The sequence below is a fragment of the Equus przewalskii genome, chromosome 1 (assembly GCF_037783145.1).
Source record: "Equus przewalskii isolate Varuska chromosome 1, EquPr2, whole genome shotgun sequence".
Lineage (NCBI taxonomy): Eukaryota > Metazoa > Chordata > Mammalia > Perissodactyla > Equidae > Equus > Equus przewalskii.
Genome location: NC_091831.1, coordinates 34,828,581 through 34,849,770, shown reverse-complemented (window position 1 = coordinate 34,849,770; position 21,190 = coordinate 34,828,581). Strand labels below are relative to the sequence as shown.

The window sequence follows — 21,190 nt, the reverse complement described above, 5'->3', positions numbered from 1 at the left end:
CTGCTTCAGCAGCCCGGGTTTGTTTCCTAGTCACGGAATTACACCACCCATCTGTCAGTTGCCATGCTGTGGCCATGGCTCACATAGAAGAACTAGGAGGACTTACAGCTAGGACATATAACCATGTACTGGGACTTTGGGGAGGAAAAAAAAAAAGAGGAAGACTGGCAACAGATGTTAGCTCATGGTGGATCTTTCCCCACAAAAAACAAACAAAAACACACCAGGTCCTGCCCAATGTAGGAACAACCCTTTCTCTTTGAACCTCTGACCAACCTCTCTTTGAATACTTTCACTGACAAGGACCACATTAGTTTATAAAGAAAAGCATCCTATCGCCAAATAGCTCCAGTCATTAGAAAGTAATTTCTTATATGGAACAGAACTTGCCTTCTCTCTATCAGCCACTAGTCCTATTTCTAAAGCTGTGCTGTCAAACAATGGTAGCCAATAGCCACATGTTGCTAGTGGTGCTTGAAATGTGGCTAGTCCAAATTGAGATGTGCTCCAGGTGTAAAATATACATCAGTTTTGGAAGACATGTTATGAAAAAAAGAATGCCAATTATCTCTTTAATGTTTAATATTGATTGTATGTCAAAATATTTTAGATAAACAGAATTTAATAAAATGTAATAATTTCACCTATTTGTTTTCACTTTTTCCATTTGCCTAACAGAAAATTTTAAATTACATATGTAGTTCATATTACATTTCTATTGGATAGCACTGTTCTATAGGATACTACCTCAAATAATTGTGCAAAACTATCATGACAACCATTATTCTAGCTCAGATCTCCGAAAAGGTTCATTAGTGTTGATAAAATATACAAAAAAATCTATCTTAACAGGAGCAGATTACTAGGACTAAAGAAACAATGTGTGAACTGGGTTAGAACAGACTTTAGAGTCCCCTGCATGAACCACTCAAACTGTGATAGTGGGTAACCAACTACAGTGCAAAAAGAACCAAGAACTGAGAAATAAACCCTAGGGACACCTAAAATTTACCAAGCAGAAGCAAAGAGTTAGTGAAGGAGATTTAAAAAATAAAAGGTTTGAGATGAGAAAAACAAAAAAGCACAGTGTTATGAACAGTTTCAAGAAAAGGCTTGTGACAAATAAAAAAGGAATGAGAACTGAGAAGGACACTAGGTCATCATTCATGAACTCTGTTTAAAATTCATCGTTACTTCGGTCTTATCTATATAGAAAGAATCTAAAAGGTGTCAACCTACACAGCCCTTACTTGGCAAGACCTTCTAGAACTGCTGGCAGGAGAGGTGACCTCTGGGCCTTCTTCAATATTCTGAAGTAGGTTACAAACACAATATTCAAAGTCTCCGTGTGCTGGCAGAAGAAATAGACAAAACGACTTTAGTATAACCTCATATACTTTCTCCTGAGTTACCATAACCATGACTTTCAAAGTCAACCTTTTAAAGCTCAACCTCAGTGTTAGGAGCTTCAACAAAACAGAATGAAGATGTACATCCTGTGATTTCATAAAAGTAGCATTGATCACATCAGTTTCTGGCACAAATAAGCCTTATGAAATAAAGCAGAATTATACAACCACAAGTTGAAACAATAAATCTCTAGTTAAAATCATTTAACAAAACATTTTGCAAGCATAAGAGAATGTGAACCTGCCTACCAGTTTAAGTTTTTTCTCAGTACTCTCTGAAGCTTCTGCCTCCCGAAGCTCTCGCTCGAGTTTCTCTTCTGCTTTCTTCCACTGAAAAGAGAGTGGAAAAAAAAGTAAGAGGACATATCACCGAATAAAAAAAGCAAGCTTCAGAGAGGCCTAATATGCAAATATTATGAAACACACAGACTAATACCATAGATTGTCTATGAATACAAATATAAGCAAAAGCAAAAAAAAACACAGATAAGCAGTGTACACAAAACTTGTAACAGTGGTTGCCTCCTAGGAGGAAGGCAGAAGAATAAGAGCAGGGAGAGGCACAAAGGGGATTCCAACTCTATCACCAATGGTTTCTTTCTTCTCAAGGAAAAAAGTGAAATAAGTCTACTAATATTTGCTCACTCTGAATGGTGGGTACACGGGATATGCTATATCATTCTCTGCAGTTTTCCATAAATTAAATTTAAAATTTTCAAAAAAGAGAAAACAGAAGAACATGCTGAATGCAGAAATAATTCTTATTGTTAAATCATCTATAACATGGAAACCACTCATTAACAATACTTCCTAAACCCATTTACATACAATGCATGAAACCAGATTCCATGTAGAAATTCAACAAAATGTTAATTTTTTTACACTTCCTTATGCTGTAAGGAATAATAAGCACACAATGGTTGCTAATCTGCCTGAGACACAGAGGACTGAGGAACAGTTTCCTTCCCTCATCTGAAGCTGTTAAAGAGCTGCTGTTTACTGAGTCTCTGTTTCCCCACCATAGCTACATACATGCTGCTCCTAACAGGCTTGTCCAACTTCTACTAGGACAGTATGGTACAAATAATTAAAATGTTTACCTTCATTTGTTTACAACTATTAAGTCTATTTTGATACTTCTGTCATGTTTTCAACATTTATTAGACATTCAAAGACAGATATTCCTGGAAATTATTTTTCGTTTTTTTTTATATGCAATTTGATAACCCTAATAAACTGTCTAGAAAAGTTTTGACAAGTGATAATAATAATGATGGTGGTGATGACAACTAATGTTTACAAAGCACACACAGTGTTATGTGCTCTGCTAAGTGCTTTGCATATATCATCTCATGTAAAACGCACAATGACCCTACGAAGTAGGTGCTATTATTAGCTCCATTTCTCAAAATAAAAAAAAGTTTCCAAAGTCTCATAGTAAATAAACAAAGGCCGGGAATTTCAACCTAGGTTTCAAAGGCAAACCAATAAAGAAATATGATTCAATTAACAACCACCCACTTTGTTGCCAACTTCACATGAATACATCCTTTCTGTTAAGGACAGAATCTGTGTATCACAATGAATCTAAGATGATTGTAAGTCATTTTATCTATTGCTCTCTTTGCCAATGAATTATCAGTTTAAACTGATTCATTAAAATATTTTTCTTAGATAATCTGTGTATGACTCCACTCATATGAGGAATTTAAAACTATGGACCAAGAACAGTTTAGTGGATACCAGGGGAAAGGTGGGGTGGGGGGTGGGCACAAAGGGTGAAGTGGTGCACCTACAACATGACTGACAAACATTAATGTACAATTGAAATTTGACAAGATTGTAACCTATCAATAACTCAATAAAAAAAAAATATTTTTTTCTTTTCTTTTTTTTGGTGAGAAAGATTGGTCCTGAGCTAACATCTGTTGCCAATCTTCCTCGTTTTGCTTGAGGAAGATTGTCACTGAGCTAACATCTCTGCCAATCTTCCTCTATTTTTCGTATGTGGGATGTTGCCTCAGCATGGCTTGATGAGCCGTGTGTAGGTCTGGCCCCAGGAAAGGAACCCACGAACAAAAGGCCGGCAAAGTGGAGCACACAAAGTTAACCACTATGCCACTAGGCTGGCCCCTAATTCATTAAAATATTTCTTTGCAGTAACTGAGAAAAATAAAATTCTCTAAATGTTAGATGTTACAATATTTATATTTATGATTTAACTATGATTTTTCACCTGTGCACATAATATGATTTTATTCTAAAACCAAATAAAACAAAAAAGGAAATAAATCAAACCTTTCTCTGCATTCTTGATAGAGTTTTTCTCTTTTCCTTGAAAGTCATGAACTTTTTTGGTTTATTAATGTCCTCTGTATCTTTTTTCACTTCTATTTCCTTGATTCTTAGGCACAAGAATGTTTTTAACATCTAATATTGAAGAAAACACAAATACAAAGCTTCACATTTATATTGCCCTCAAAAACTTTATACGGAAAAATAAGCATTTAACAATGTTATTCCTTTCCTTCAGGGAAAAAAAGGCTGTAAAACATCTTTTATCACATTTTACACAAAGTTCCACATTTTTTTGCTGAACATATTTCATAATTTGTATCTATGAAAGAACACCATTATTTGGTTAAATACACATAATGTTATTTTGCAGTTTAATGAGTATAGAAAGAGAGAACATATCACTTGGCATTGGTAGGTAGGATGAGAAAGAGTAGACAGACCAGAAAAAGGTTTGGACCAGAATGGGAGGAAAGGATATAAATTAGGTAATTGTAAACCAGCTTCAATTTACCAAACCAGCTTCAGTTTTTCAGTTAACAGCTCTAATTTTTTTTTTTACAGATTTTATTTTTCCTTTTTCTCCCCAAAGCCCTCCAGTACATAGTTGTATATTTTTAGTTGTGGGTCCTTCTAGTTGTGGCATGTGGGATGCTGCCTCAGTACCCAAACACCCAGGATCCGAACCAGCGAAATCCTGGACTGCTGAAGCGGAGCGTGCAAACTTAACTACTCGGCCACGGGGCTGGCCCCAACAGTTCCAATCTTTATCTCTTCTTACCAGTAAAAAAATAACATGAACACTAGTGTTATTAATTTTAAGACAACTTATTTTCCTTTAAGCCATAGTTCTCCAACTTTAGTAAACATCAGAATCACCTGGAAGACTTGTTAAAACACAAATAGCTGAGCCCCATCCCCAGGTTCTGATTCAGTAGGTCTGGAGTGGGGCCCCAGAATTTATAGTTCTAACTCCCACGTGGTCCAGGGACCACAATGAAAACTATTGCTTAAGCCACTCACAAATTCAGATACTAATTTGGAAATTGGTGTTTTGTGTGTTACAGCAACCATCCACACATACAGACAAAAGAGGTTTAAAATTCAGTATTTTCTCTGGAAGAAATCACTCTACTGACTTCCTGCAGTCACAGCAGCATTCCTGGAAAAAAAATCAGGACTACAGCTTCATCTTCCAATATGTACGTATGGAAGAAAGCTGAGTATTTCAGATTAGAGGGCTTAAAGCACAGAACGAAAACAAGGAGGAAGGAAGAACTAAAAGCATACATAGTGAACGTGAAGTCATCCTAGGTATCAGAAAGAGCAATTACGAATATTTTGTAGGTATTCTGTATGCTCATAAAATATTACCCATAAATGAAAAATAATTCCAAATTAAAGAATGTGGCATTTGGTCCACTAATCCTTGGCAAGCAAACCAAGAATACACAACGAGGAAAAGTAGTCTCTTCGATAAATGGACTGGGAAAACTGGCTATCTACATGCAGAAGAACGAAAGTTGGACCCTTATCTTATACCACTCACAAAAATTATCTCGAAATGGATTAAAAACTTAAAAATAACACCTGAAACTGTAAAACTCCTAGAAGAAACCATATGGAAAAGCTGTTGGACATTGGTCTCAGCAATGATTTTTGTGGATATGACATCAAAAACAGGCAACAGAGGCAAAAATAAACAAGTGAGACTACATTAAACTAAAAAGCTTCTGCAGAGCAAAAGAAACCGCCAACAAAATGAAAAGGCAACAGAATGGGAGGAGATATTTGCAAACCATACATCCAATAAGGGGTTAATATCCAAAATAAATAAGGAACTCACACAACTCAATAGCAAAAAACAAAGAATCTGATTAAAAAACGGGCAGGGGCTGGCCCAGTGGCGCAGCAGTTAAGTGTACACATTCCACTTTGGTAGCCCACAGTTCACCAGTTCGGATCCTGGGTGCAGACATGGCACCACTTGACAAGCCATGCTGTGGCAGGCGTCCCACATAAAAAGTAGAGGAAGATGGGCACGGATGTTAGCTCAGGGCCAGCCTTCCTCAGCAAAAAGAGGGAGACTGGCAGCAGATGCTAGCTCAGGGCTAATCTTCCTCAAAAAAAAAAAAGAAAAAATGGGCAAAGGACCTGAACAGACCTTTCCCAAAGACATCCGAACGGCCAACAGGTATATGAAAAGGTGCTCAACAGCACTAATCATCAGAGAAATACAAATCAAAATCACGAGATAGTATCTCACACCTGTTAAGAGGGTCATTATAAAAAAGATAAGAGATAAGTTGTTTATGAGGGTGTGAAAAGAAAGGAATCCTGTACAGTGTTGGTGGGACTCTAAATTGGTGCAGCCATTATGAAAAACAGTATGGAAGTTCCTCAAAAAATTAAAAATAGAACTACCATATGATCCAGAATTCCCACTTCTGGCTATTTATCCAAAGGAAAATAAATCACTGCCTCAAAGAGATATCTGCACCCATGTCCACTGCAGCATTATTCACAGTACCCAAGATATTGTGTACTTGAAATTTTAAATATTCTCACCACACACAAAAACAGGTAACTATGTAAGGTGATGGATGTGTTAATTAACTTTACTGTGGTAATCATTTCATAATGTATATACAAAATCATCACATTATATTCTTTTTAAAAAAATTACATTGTACAACCTAAATATGTATTCAAAAAAATCCCCAACATATTAAAGAACACAGTTTATATTCCAGCTTCACTAAAATGAAAGTTTCTCTATGGCTCAGTTTCATGTTTAAGCCTTATTATCTGACCACTCTACAATTCTGAGTAAAGACACTAAATATATTCTCTTACTTAAACCCAACATTTATCATTTTAGTGGTTCAACTGAAATTATCAGCTTTGAGGAATGAAAGGGATTTGATGGCAAAGAAAGACTTTGAAGTTAGGAAACAAAACAGAGTAGAAAATATCACCTTAACAATCAAAACTATATGACCAAAACTAAAGTTAATAAAAATATCTAAGACCCAAATGAAGAAAATTATAAAACTTCACTTAAGAACGTAAAAGAAGCCTTAAACAAAAAGCAAGATGTATGATATTCTTAAGTAGAAAAAAATCAATTCTGTAAATATTTTAATTCTCCCACATTAACCTATACATTGAATCAATGCCAGTTAGATTCTCTGTGTGTACTATTTGGGGATGGGGAAGTAAATTTTGATTCTAAATTCCTTCTGGAATAATATATACAAAAATAATTTAAAATATATTGGAGGAAAAAAAAAGAATGGTCCATAGCTTTTATCAGTTATCTCCATTTTGATCAGCATCATCCTACCAGATATCCAAATATACTACAGATATACTGTATTCTACAGATATAAGGCTACAATAATTAAAATAGTATATTTTAGGGAACTAACTAAATCAACAGAAGAGCTCAAAAATAAAATTTTGTGTTGGAATTTAGCATATAATAAAGGCAGCATTTCAAATCAGCAGCAAAAAGAAGATGGTATTGAAATAACAAATTACCCACTTTAAAAAGTATCTATTATTAGCTTTGCACTCATACCATACACAAACAAAAAGATGTCAAATGGATTAAATATTTAAATATAATATTAAATATAAATATTTAAATATAACTAAAACTCTTCTGCAAGGAAAGAATCTATAATTCTTAGGATTGAGGCAGTTCTATGAACGACAAAAATACAGCCTCACATAAAAGTGGAAAAAACGTGACAGCAGACTAAAATGTAAAACTTCTATAAAGCAAAAAGACCACAATACAAAATTAAAAGATAGAACAACAAACAAATATTTGCAAGTTACATATCAGACTTAATCTCCTCAGGACGCAATGTGACGTGAAGACCCACACACAGCTGCTGTTTCTTTTGTTCACTATGTTGTCCCCAGGACCTAGAACAGTACCTAGTACACAGCCAAATTTATCGAAATGAATAAATATAAAAAAATTATTACAAGTCATTAAAGAAAGACAAATACCTGAGGAGAAAATCTGGCAAACAATACAAGGTAAAAAGTTCAAATGACTACTAAATGCATGAAAGTAAAACCTCACTAATAAAGATGTGAAAACAAAAAATACACATATAATACATAATTTTTTACCTACCAGACTAACAAAAATTAAATAGTAAAAAATATTCAGTTTGGGGTAGGTTGTAGGGAAATGACAGTCCTATCACTAGTGGGAACATAAGTGATAAAATGTTTTTGAAGGACAATTTGGCATTATCTCTCAAGTTTTTAAATGTGTGTACTGCTGGACCTAGTATCCACACTTTAGAAATTTAACTCACAGAATATTCACACAAGTATGAAAAAATAATAGAGCCAAAATGTTCTCTTCCTTGCTGACTATAACAGCAGAAATATAAAAACAACTAAGCTATCCATCAATTGGGGGCCATATATTCACATAATGGAATAGGATGGCAGACATTAAAAAGAATAGGATAGTCCTCCACATAAGCCCACAATATATAAAATGAAAACAGCTCCAGAATAGTTTCCATAGTATAAACTCATTTTTTATTTTAATATATAAACAAGCATATATTTCTACATCTGCACAGAAAATATCTAGAAGGATATACACCAAAGTGATAAGAGTGGTTACATTTGGGTAGGTGAGTACTTTCACTTTCTACTTTATATACATCAATAAAGAATAAATTCCTCATAACAACTGAAAATTCACTTTGTAATTTAAAAACAAATAAAATGTAAAGTAAGAAAGGAAAGGCTTACCTCTGGCCTAACTTCATAATTTCTGCCCTTCACAAAACCAGAAATCACTTTAATTACACCAAGGGAAGCTTGGCCTAATTTATCTTGTTTGAAGAGTTTCTTTACTGCCTCACAACACATTTCAGATATCTGAAAAATAAAATGTTACACTAAACCAGTGTTTCTCAACCTCAGCACACTGACATTTTGGGTCAGATCCTACTTTGTTGTGGGGGGCTGTCCTGTGCATTGTAGGATGTTTAGGAGGCCCCCTGGCCTTTACCCACTAGATGCCAGTAGTAACACTCCCCCATTACCACAGTCATGACAATCAAAAACGTGTGCAGACACAGCCTAACAGTCCCTGGAGGGCAAAAGTGCCTCCTGCTCAGAACCACCACACTAAACTCATGTTCAAATAATTTTTCTTAGAGAGAGTATTCAATGAAGTGACCCTATTTCAGCAATAAATAATAGCTCTAAAAGAATTTTGAGAGAAAAAAAATAATCACATGGTCTATAATTTCTGTTAAGGACAACAGCAACAATCATTTAGAGCAACCCACCAATTTTGACACATCATTCATGAGAGGGACAATCAATACAATGATGTTGTTGTGAAAGTTGAAATGAGGTAGTGCCACCAACAGCTCACAGAGGCTCTTCACAGCCACTTCTGCCAGTCCTTTGTATGCCTTTAAGGAAATTACATTACTTTTCTTCAGCTTCCTTTGCTTCCAGTCTAATCAAAAGATAACAGTAGTTATTCTTTTATTCATTGGTGAAAACTTCAACTAATTAGCTTTCTTTTACAGTAATATGCAATGATATGAAAATTCAATACGCAACGCAAATTCTTAAATATGAGTTGTGTCTACTGTTGACACAAGTACAAATGTTGTCTTTGAAATTTGTCTACCATCTCCACCCTCTTGACTCTAACCACAATTACAAGAATCTTGGCTTTCCATATATTTGAAAAGATATATCATTATGGGCCAGCCCCAGTAGCCAAGTGGTTAAGTTCAGCACACTCTGCCTTGGTGGCCCATGTTTGGCTCCTGGGTGCAGACCTGCACTATTCTGTCAGTGGCCACATTGTGGCAGTGGCTCACATACAAAAAGAGGGAGATTGGTAACAGATGTTGGTTCAGGGCAAATCTTCCTCAGCAAACGTAAATAAATAAATAAATAGAAGTTATATCAATCAATGAAAAGGGTCTGTGGGGTAAGAAAGGGCGGGGGGGGGGGGGTGTCAGGGAGTGGATACCTTAAAGGAATCCTTGGGCTGGGCTCTACCAAGGCTTTCCCCAAAACACTAGATTATAAGAAGCCTGGGTTCAAATCCTAGTCATCCATTAATTGGCTGGTGAACATAAATAAGTTCTAAACTCTCTGAGCTCCAGTTTCTCCTTTATTTCAAAAATCCCAAGAATCTAAAATATCATTTCTCCTGACTTCTAGCTGATGTTCACTGTGGTATCTTTACCCAGGAGGTCCAGAAGAGATTTAAATTCTCCTTCAAAATAACCAAAGATTCACAGTAACTCTTTTCTAGAAATTTCTACATACATAGTGTTACCATAACACAGCATCTTGATTATGAAAATATGCTGGTTTTTCTAAAGTTCAACACCTCCCTCTGCATCACCCCGCCAGAGATGAGAGAGTATGGATGATAGTATCTTTATTTTAAAATTGATTCTCATATATATGATTTTTCCCCAAACAGACTGTATTCACTATAAGAAAGAACCATATCTTCTATTTACTTAAAGTTAACAAGACTTCAAATTGGACAGATGAATGGATAAACAAAAGGTGGTATATACATACAATGGAATATTATTCAGTTTTAAAAAGGAAAGAAATTTTGACACATGCTACAACAAAGATGAATCCTGACGACATTATGCTAAGTAAGATAAACTAGTTACAAAAGGACAAATATTGTATGATTCCACTTATAATATGAGGTTCCCAGAGCAGTCGAATTCCTATTTAATTCAAATTAGTAGAATAGTGGATGCCACAGGCTGGGGAAAGGACGGGATGAGGCGTTACTATTAAATACTATTAAATATAATAGTATTTATATCTGTTAATGTTTAATAGTTATAGAATTTCAGTTGAGGAAGAAAAGGTTCTGGAGATGGATGGTGATGATGGTTGTATTAACGCCGGATTTACTTAATGCCACAGAACTGTACACTTATAATAGTTAAAATGATAAATTTTGTGTTATATATATATTTTACTATGATTTCTTTTAAAACTTAAAGACTTTGTAATGGCTCAATCTGCTTAGAAAAGGCCTACACCTGCATGATCCAATACAGAGGCCACTAGCCACATGTGGCAATTGAGCACTTGAAATGTGGCTAACCCAAATTTAGATGTGCTGCGTGAAATACATACCAGATCTAGAACCTAGTACAAAAAAAGAACATAAGCTATCTCACTAATTTTTAGAATTGATTATATGTTGAAATAATAATTTGGATATATATATAATTTACTATTAAAATTAATTTCATTGCTTTTTACTTTTTTTTGGTGTGGTTACATTTTTTTAAATGACATACGTATGTGTCTCATGTTACAGTACTATTGGATAGTGCCAGTCTACATAAAGCTCCCAGGCCTTAGAATAAATGCTAGTAAGTGTGTTACAGTTGAGATGCCAGAGCATAGAATCAATATCCAAGCCATCCACCTGCACGTCCACTACACTCCACCACCTTTATGCTCTTATTGGGCCAAAAGATTCAGCAGTCCTGTTCCAGCTGAGATGGCAGCTGGGTAATCGTTAAGCCCAGCACTAAGTAAAGGAGCCCAACTGAGTCAAGTGAAAGCACCTGGCCTAGGCAATTGACTCTCTTCCCCTTTCATGCCCAAATTTTCTGTATGCCCTTCTTTTTCTGAACAAAGAGAAAGAGAACAAGAGTTTGATAGAAGAGGTTATCATCCTGAATGACTGACTCATAAGTCCATTTTCAAGGCACTCATTACATCCATTTCAAGTTATCCTTCTCTCCTGACTAGCCCTTCCGAATAAAAATAAAGTAGAATAAATTTCAACTACTGATGAATTCAAGAAACATACAACTACTTACTAGATAAAGGACTGCAACAATACTACTAAGAGCTGATAAAATATAGTACCTAGTACAAGCTGGGCACAGTTCTAAGTGCTTTATATTATAAATTACTTCTAACAATAATCTTATGAGATAAGTACTATTACTATTCTCATTTTATAGACAGAAAAAAGGAGGCACAGAGAGATTAAGTGATTTGCCCATCACATAGGTATTAAGTGGTGAGCCAGGATTTGAACCAGGAAGTCTGACTCTAGACTTGCTCTTGACATACACCATACTGACTCTCAATACACAGCACAGAATATAGAATTCACCTTCCTGACCAAAACTAAGTATGTTACATACTTTTAAGATATGTTTAATATACCTTTAACCATTTGCTCCAGATTTTCCAAATAAAATTTATATTGGCTAACCAGGCCTTCCTCAAATTCTCTTAACTTTTGGGTTTCTTTGCGTATCTGAAAAAGACAAAAAAGATCAGTCATATTTTAAAATCAAAACATTGAAATCCTTAAATTAGCACAGAATGGGAGTGCCTAGTATATGCTCAGTCTTATAAAAACAAACAAAAAAACTCTATTTCTCCCATCTCTAGCTCTCCAAATTTTCAGTTTATTTTGTATAGTATTTATATCTAGCATTACCTTGGTAGATTTTTCTGCTTCTGTGAGGGGTCGTATTTTATATGAAGGAGTGATGTCTTTAAATAACTCCATCAGAGAAACTATCACCAGCTTTCGAACAGTAACAGCCACATCAGGATCCTGTTCCATCAACATGGAACGTAATTCTTTCAATTTTTTAATCTGTTAAAGAAATAACTTGTAAGGCTAGAGAAACTATGGCAAAACAATTATGAACAAAAGACAACAGCCTCATATCTCGTATAATAAACAGAATTCATGAAATGACTCAGAGTCTAGTCAAGCTACACACAATTTAGATACTTCTCACATTACCAACATATATATCACTAAAGTTATAAGTTAATCATATTTTGTTAAATAAGTAGTTATAAAAAATAAAGATTTAGAAAAACAGTTTAAATTTGTTAATTTATCTATTTTTAGAAATTCTTTTCTCATTGGGTTTTCTTAAAGCTTGTGTGTCCTATTTCCCTAAAATACTTTCTGAAATATATTATATACACCAATCAAATGTATTAATCACATATACATGAATTAATCAGGAATTAAATATAATGTATCCACATAACTTTTAGCTTCAACAAGACTCATACAAAATCATTTGTATGATGTAATGTAGAAGTGAAAAATTGGTTTCAACAAATGTGCTTGCTTTGATGAACTACTATTGCCTGCTGAAGCAATATCTTAACAAGCAATGCTCTGGTTGGTTAGCAATGTTGGCCACAGTAGGGAATAGGACAAATAGGCCACCACCTATTTGCCATCTCTAACTTGAATGAAATAAGCAAGAGGCTCCAGAGTTAGAAGACCTGGGTTCCAACCTAGTGGCTATTAAAATCTAGAACAAATGCCTTGACTTTTTTAAGGCTCAATTTTTCAGGTGTAAAAAGAGATCAATAGCATTTGTCTCTATGATTGTACAATGATTAAATGAGATAATACAGGTGAGAAACATTCCAAATTCCCCTCCCCAATCCTGCTCCAGATCTTCCTCTCATTTTATTAGAAAAGGACAAATACTACTCCAAAACATACTCCATGAAATTTTTTCTACAAATGTAAATAATCTATTTCATCATTCAATAAATAAATATTTGTCACACTAGGATGCTGGGGACACCAATATAACAAGAATATTAGTACCACTTTATATGACTTCATGTATATTTTACCATTTAATCCTCATAACAAAGTTTTAAAATAGGTACCTACCTCTTTTAGAGATGAAGAAAATGAGCCCTAGGTAAAACTTACCCAAGTCTAACAGATAGTACTTAGCGGAGCCAAGACTGAACCTCAGGTTCCTTGAGTCCATGTTATAACTATCACCACCTTCACCACTGTACCTATGGCCCATTGGTAATTCATTATAACTCTCTGGTCTATTTCACTTAAAATGTTTTCCACTTACAAGCATTCCTGAACTAATCTCATTGACTTTTGTGTAGCATGTTCTTTATTAAAAATTCTATAGATCAGTCAAGCAAATTTGTAAGTAGGTTCCTCTTCCCAAGTACAATTAATTTTCACACTTACCACTTTTAGAGTTACAACAGTAAACCCAATTTCTTCATTTAGAGATGAAGAAAATAAGACTCAGAGTTTAAGTGACTTCTAAGATCACAGAAGAAATTAAGTTCAGACATAGGATTAGGCTAAGATTCTGTCTACTCTCTTATTCTAACTCAGTTACTATGTTTTGTTAATGCTTTTCCTTTTTGTGTGTGCTTGTAAGTAGTAAGTAAGTAACAAGAGAATTGTAAGTAACAAGAGAATCTTAAAATATTAGACATGTACACCATATCTAATATAAAGAGCCTAAAGAAATTAATACTACTTACATTACTTTCAGGATCTGATAATATGGCAGATGCCAAGGCTGCAATATGCATTTTCTTCTCTTGTAGTTTTTTCTTTCTTTCAGTTAAATGTTCTTCTAATGTCAGCTCTCGAACAGGATCTTCAATTATCTCTGAAACAGATTAGGTTTCCCCTCTTAAATGTTCCTTTATTTACAAGTATCCAAGAACTTTAATTAATAAAATAATTTTCTTGTAGTAATAGATAATAACAATGATAGGTAACTTTTACTGAGCACTTGCCATGGGCCAAGATTACTACTTATTGTCCTCTCGAAAATCATCTGAGACAGGTACCACCATTAGCCTCACTCTGTAGATAAAGAAACTGAGACAAAGGAAAAGTACTTCCCTAAGTTCAAAACCTGGCAGATAGGAGATTCAAACTGAGGCAACCACTATGCTGGTAAAACCAGAATAATTCCTATTAATTAAGAGGAAAGGCAATCTAATTTAATTTTTTAAAAAGTACAGAATATTCTCATTTGTTTTCAACTCTATACAGGCCTTTGAACTACACAAAATATTTCCACTTTAAGAAATTTATAAGGAACTAGATTAATAAACACACAAGCATAATCCATAATGAGCCTACGAAGGATGACCAAAAACAGTTAAACAGCTGAACTATAATCTCATCTACACTATTAATGAGGTTTGCTAAGCCAAACTAAAATTTAACCATCTTATTCTATCACAGACTCTAAACCAATATAATTTCAAACAAAAGAACAAGCTTAACTTAGATTAGAACTGTTCTAGCTATTAGAAACCAGCATCCAATTATCTAAAATATATATAAAGTATAAAAGCTCTAAGAAAGAATCAAAATTATTTCATACCACAAAATGCAAAAAAATGTAATTCTCAATTAACAATTTAGTAACTATAAAGATGTATCGCATTACCTTCTTCAAGTTCCACCTCTTCTTGATCCTCTTCATCTTGGTTACTGTCAATCACTATATAAAAAATATATCTATTAAAAATGTGACAGTACATTTTAGTGGCAAAACTACAAAGAAAAGCAGGGACATCATTACCATAAAACTTGGGAAAGTAGTTACTTCTATGAGGAGGGAGCAAATCAGTGATTGAGGGGAGCACAAAGCAAGTTTCTGGGTGCTGGCAGTATTTATTTCTGGGTGTGTTTTTTGTGATAAACCATGTAACTTGAAATCTTTGACTTCTGGACTTTTCTGTGTGTTTTATTTCATAAGAAAAAAGATATATGTTAAGAAAAAAACGCTAAAAAAGGATGACTAAGATGCCCTAATTTTAGAAACAAGAGAATTTGGTAAAAGAAAATCACATTAACATCATAGGCTTCAGTCTGCACTCGCAGTACAATGGACACTTGAGATAATCATCTGTTTTTCTGGCCAAAATCATCAAGTTTGCTATATGACTAACTGCGGCTACCCCTATTTTGTAGATATGGCTAAAAGTCAAAATAAAATTAAATTTTCAATGGAAAAAAATGTGACATTAGTAAGGAGCTAAAATTTTAACCAATACACAGGCTGATTAGATTCACCTGGCTTCTCCCTGGTCTGTGGGATTATACCACTTTTATCTTTGATAGGAAGCAAGTGAATCAATTCCTTCTCTGGTGCAGTTTGCAGAGCTCTTGGTATTTTTTCATATTTTTCTATAACGTGCTCACGCTTTCGTTTCTTGACGTGAACAGGCTCACTGCAAAAAAAGAAATTTAATTTTCAGTTTTAATATATTTAAAAAGGAACCTAGAGACCTATCATTTAAAAGTACATAAAAATTAACTCCTAGCCAAACCTCCAATAGGTATATAGATTCTAGCACCTAGACCAGGCACATAGCAGGCACTCAAACAGTAAGTAAACAAATGAATTGTATCATCTACCACAAAGAACCAAACTATGGCTTCATCTAGTTTTCCCTTTAGATGCAAAATAAAGGTGAAAGTTAAAGCAGATTCTTTTTAAAGAATATTCCAGAGACCCAAGGGTGACATCATGCTACTTTACCTTCTCAAAAACCTTCAGAGCATAGTATGAATTCAGGAGTTAAAAAGATCTAAGTTTAAATTTCAGATTCACTACTTGTGATTGTGGGGAAGCATCAGTTTCCTCTCTGTAAATGGGAATAATACCTACTTAATAGGGGAACAAGGATTGAGATCACAGCCATAAAGAACTCAGGACTGTTCTGCCAATTCTCCAGAGAACAGCATTCTTCCCCCATGCACTCCACTTCACTGTTCAGACTCAAAAGAAATAAAGATGGACGCTAAATAAAATCAGCTTGTTTTATTCATGAACTTCCTTTATTTAGACGATAAACTGAATAACAGGGTTTACTCTTTGTTAACGCTGCTTTCACAGCTGAACGTCTTGCACTAACCACCCAAGTAACATTCACAACAAAGTTTTTAACACTGAAAGGATGTGAATCACTATAATCTAAATGAAGTAGTACCTTGAAGAAAGATCTCTTGTTAGAAAAGATGCTCTTTGTCCTAAATCCTTCATTAACTGTAAGTCATCTTCATCCATCATATCTAAAGGAAGGGCTTCCTCTTCTTCCTCCTCTTCCCTCTCAATCCTTTTACCTGTTCCATCAGAAAGATATCAGCAACAAGTATTAGCGATATAGAGCTCTGCACTTTTATGTCTATAATAGGAAAAGCCTGTGTTTTTCTAATACCTTAGCCCAGTGTTTCTAAATGGGAGCACTACTGACATGTTGAGCTAAACAACTGTTTGTGGGACTGGGGTGTCCTGAGATAAACAAAATGCTAGCATCTCCGACCTCTGAAATTAAATGCCAGGAGCCTTCCCAGGTCACTGAAACAACCAAAAAATCAGTATCTCCACACATTCCGCAATGTCTTTCCGAGCATTTGAGAACCAATGGCTTAGCCCCTTAGCTCCTTCTGATCTCCAATGACTTTCACTTCCACTCCACTTCAGCCACTCCCTCCAAGGGCCACATCCCAAACCTTGGTGCTCACCCCATTCTCCTACCACAACGTTCTGTCCTTCCACCTCTCATTCAGTTACTTCCACTGCACTGCTTTGACCAAATATATAGGCCTTTAATCCTTTGACCACTCTACTTTCTATTTACCAACATGTTCTACCTTCACTCCCTCACTTAAATTGCATGGTTATCACTTCAACCACCCTCTTGCCAATATCCTCAACTCCTTTCCCTTCTACAGGTCTGGCACTCACATTCAACAAAACCCCAACTACTAATCATTATAATTTCTCTCTCTGTCCCTTGCTCTTTCTCTTCTCTGTCTCTTTCTCTTCTTTAATTAAAAAATGAACACCAATTAAGCGCCAAGCACATCCTAAGTGCTAAGGATTCAACAATGAACAAGAGAACCTCAGCATCTTCCCTATCAGAAGTTAGAATTCTCCTTGACTCCAAAAACACTCGTAAGCATTGCTATATAAATGTACACACTGCATAGAATGGAATTTCTATCTACTTTAAATCAGCCTGCTATTTCTCAAAACTGACCAGCATTTGGTTATTTCCCTGGGCAACTTCCTCTCTTCCCTAGAGTACCTTTTCAAATCTTTTTTTTTTTTTTTGAGGAAGATTAGCCCTGAGCTAACTACTGCCAATCCTCCTCTTTTTGCTGAGGAAGACTGGCCCTGAGCTAACATCCATGCCCATCTTCCTCTAGTTTATATGTGGGACGCCTACCACGGTATGGCTTGCCAAGCGGTGTCATGTCCACACCCGGGATCCAAACCGGCGAATCCCAGGCTGCCGACGCGGAACGTGTGCACTTAACTGCTGCACCACTGGGCCGGCCCCTTTTCAAATCTTTTATCCACCATCACACTTCCAACCTCATCACCTACCTCACTTCATAATCATCAGAGGACCTAGTTTCGTGTATCACTGAGAAAAGAAAAGCTATAAACTAGAAACTCCTTCAATTCCCCCACTGAATTCAACAGTATTTGCATCTATTTTTTCCTTTTTCCCTCTCATAACATTGGAAGGGGTGCCTCTCCTCCTGTGCTCTGGATACCAAAAACTCTTGGCTTCTCTTGCCTTGTTCTATCATTTCAGCCCACTCTCCCCTGTATCTTTAAACTCTCCAATCTACTGACTTCTTCATATTAGCATTTTAAGATGGTCAAGTCATTTTCCAGCGGGTAATTTGTCAATATCTTACCAAAACTTAAAATGCATTCTATTACTGGTTAAATAAACTTCCATTCAAGGGGAAAATATGCAGCTGCCAAAAAAAAAAACCCTGAAGAAAGTAGGAAATGATGATAATCGTATCATTTGCTGCACAGACCTTGTAATCATAGAGACAGAAGATAGCTCTACCTCAGTCTTAACAGCTGTATAGTATTTCACCATATGTATACAACATTTATATTATTTAATAATTCCTAGGCTGGCCTCATGGCCTAGTGGTTAACTTTGGTGCACTCTCCTTCGGCGGCCCAGGTTTGGTTTCTGGGCACAGACCTACACCACTCATTGGAGGCCATGCTGTGATGGTGATCCACATACAAAACAGAGGAAGACTGGCATAGATATTAGCTCAGGGCGAATCTTCCTCAAGCAAAAGAAGGCAGATTGCCAACAGATGTTAGCTTAGGGCAAATCTACCTCAGGGGGAAAAAATAAATCCTTGGTGATGGGCATTTCGATTATTTTCAGGTTTTGATGGTGGTGGTGGTGTTTTTTTGAGGTTTTTTTAAGCTATCATAGTGTTGCAATAAACATGCTTGGGCATATATATATATTCCTGGAAATTTTTCCAAATATAATTATAGGATGAATTCTTAGCAGTAGGATTGTTGGATCAAAGGAAAGTCTATTTCTTTTTTTTTTAATCCCTCCTGTGATAACTTATATGAGTTTATAAATATATATTTTTTCCTTTTTTACTCAAATAGTGTAAAGTACATCATACATGTGGTGATAGCCTATAATTTCAAGTGAGTGAAAGCTTCAATACACACTACTTTCCACCTTGTTTTTTAAGACTAACAATTTATTTTGTAGACTAGTTCATGTTAGAACATAAAGAGTTTCCTTCTTTCTTGAAACACTTTTCTTTTGACTTCTAAGACACTGTACAATTCTGGTTTCTTCCCAATTCTCAGGCTCCTCCTCAAACGCCATTATAGGTTTTTCTTCCTCTACCCATTCCCTAAATGCTGGGGTTTCTTAAAATTCTGTTCTAAGTTCTCTTATTCTCATGCTACAGTCTCAATAGTGATTTCACCTAAGTCTAAGGCTTCAATTACCATATACACGCTGATAACTCCCAAAACTAATCTCTCTAACCTAGATCTTTCACTTGAACCTTATACTCTTACACCCAACTGCCTGATAGACTGCATTTAGATGCTCAAGATGTAAGAATGAAGAAATCTTTTGCCTTTAATATGTAGTTATTAACACAGCACGCTTTTTAAATTCTACTTAAATTTACATGGAAGAGATCTTTAAAAAAGCATCTAACTCAACTATATCTTTTTTTTTTTTTTTTTTGGTGAGGAAGATTGGCCCTGAGTTAACACCTGTTGCCAATCTTCCTCGTTTTGCTTGAGGAAGATTCTTGCTGAGTTAACATCTGTACCAATCTGCCTCTCTTTTATGTGGATGTCACCACAGTGTGGCTTGAGAAGCGGTGCTAGGTCCGTGCCTGGGATCTAAACCTGTGAACCCTGGGCTGCTAAAGCAGAGTGCATGAACTTAACCGCTACACCACTGGGCAGCTGCCATCACATTTTTTTACAGAGGAAGTACCTGGAGATTAAGTGACCAACTAAGGCCACATGCTAGTAAGTAACAAAAGCAACAAACGAGAGAGAAAAGTCCAAGTTTCCTGACTTCCAGTCCAGTGACCTTTTATATGTCACGATAATATGCTGCCAAGGGATCAAAGTAAACAGGTCAGGATTAAGAGAATGAGATGGACATGGGAAGACTGACTAGTCACATATAGTCAAATACGAATACCCTGAAAGGACTAGTAACATTGTAAAAGAACTGGTTTGACTCAAAATGGTCACATCCCTTACTTGTTTTGAGTACTTGGAGTTTTTGGATGGTTTACAAACGAATAACCCTGACAATTACAGCCCAATTTCACTTCAAGTTTCCAACTGAAAAGAAAGCCAGAAGTTTAGAAAACTAAGTGAACCTTGGCAACACTGTGAAGAATGCACCAGAAAAAAGCCATGTTCTTACCTTTGCTAAGTGCCAGTGAGTGGGAAAGTGGCAGCACTAGCATGCTGCCCAACACGTATTTATATGGCTACTTTGGGTTTATTTTCCCAAGTATTAAATCTTCAGATTTGCTTTCTAGATAAACTAAAAGCAGAGGCTAGCTCTTTCTCACAATGAATGCTATATTGAAATGTTTCCTTTATGACTGTGATAAAGCATATAGGACTACTATCCTTACCTACCCTTAGGAAGATCTGAGAACAAGAAGAGTGGTTACTAGAAAGCAATGTTATTTCATGAAGAACATTTCGGAACAAATCAACGGAAACTAGAGCATTTCCATGAATGCTTTCAAAAGTACCTGGTCGTTTTCCCTTTGGGTCCTCCAATGGAATCGGTCTCTTAGACACAGCATCTTTTACAGCTTGTCTTAGTTTCCTTTGTTCTTTTCGGTACTTCTTGAGAGTGCTTTGTTGTTTAAATTGCTTATTTTTTAGCTTGTTTTCAAGTTTGACTTTACTAGTTTTTAGCAACTTCCGAAAGCTTGGGATCTGTTTTTTATTTCTTCTCTAGAAAACAACAACAGAAGGAGCACTGCATACCCAGAAACATAAATGATGTTATTTTTAAACTCAGGTTAAAGAGCATTGATTATAAATTTTGTTAAACCAATTCTACAATTTTAATATCTCATAGCCGTGGATCTTGCATATAAGAGCTAAAGCCAAACTATAGCATTAATCCTACAGAATGGCACTAGAGTATCAGTTATTCAACTAAGAGTCTTCCTGTGACCAGAATCCACAGCTGCTCAAAAAGGGTCTAAGAACCCAAAAAAAGGTTACGAACCACTGATCTAGCGGTAAATGGTTATTCAAGCCTAGCTTAACACCTGTAGT

General features: G+C 35.6%; 1 protein-coding gene across 3 annotated transcripts in view; it reads right to left on the bottom strand.

Annotated features, from left to right (window-relative positions):
• Positions 1 to 21,190, bottom strand: part of NOC3L (NOC3 like DNA replication regulator) — a 37,655-nt gene that overhangs the window by 15,603 nt on the left and 862 nt on the right. For all 3 annotated transcript variants that reach the window (XR_011537390.1, XM_008532825.2, XM_070609792.1), the window contains exons 2-13: positions 20,653 to 20,860; positions 16,548 to 16,680; positions 15,628 to 15,785; positions 14,999 to 15,052; positions 14,073 to 14,203; positions 12,226 to 12,387; positions 11,946 to 12,039; positions 9,041 to 9,216; positions 8,496 to 8,624; positions 3,708 to 3,839; positions 1,659 to 1,739; positions 1,251 to 1,351 (exon numbers count right to left, since the gene is read on the bottom strand). Coding sequence is in view for 2 of the 3 variants with exons in the window: in XM_008532825.2 (XP_008531047.2) it covers positions 1,251 to 1,351; positions 1,659 to 1,739; positions 3,708 to 3,839; positions 8,496 to 8,624; positions 9,041 to 9,216; positions 11,946 to 12,039; positions 12,226 to 12,387; positions 14,073 to 14,203; positions 14,999 to 15,052; positions 15,628 to 15,785; positions 16,548 to 16,680; positions 20,653 to 20,860 (1,559 nt within the window). In the remaining variant the exon portion in view is untranslated. The remainder of the gene's footprint in view (positions 1 to 1,250; positions 1,352 to 1,658; positions 1,740 to 3,707; positions 3,840 to 8,495; positions 8,625 to 9,040; positions 9,217 to 11,945; positions 12,040 to 12,225; positions 12,388 to 14,072; positions 14,204 to 14,998; positions 15,053 to 15,627; positions 15,786 to 16,547; positions 16,681 to 20,652; positions 20,861 to 21,190) is intronic.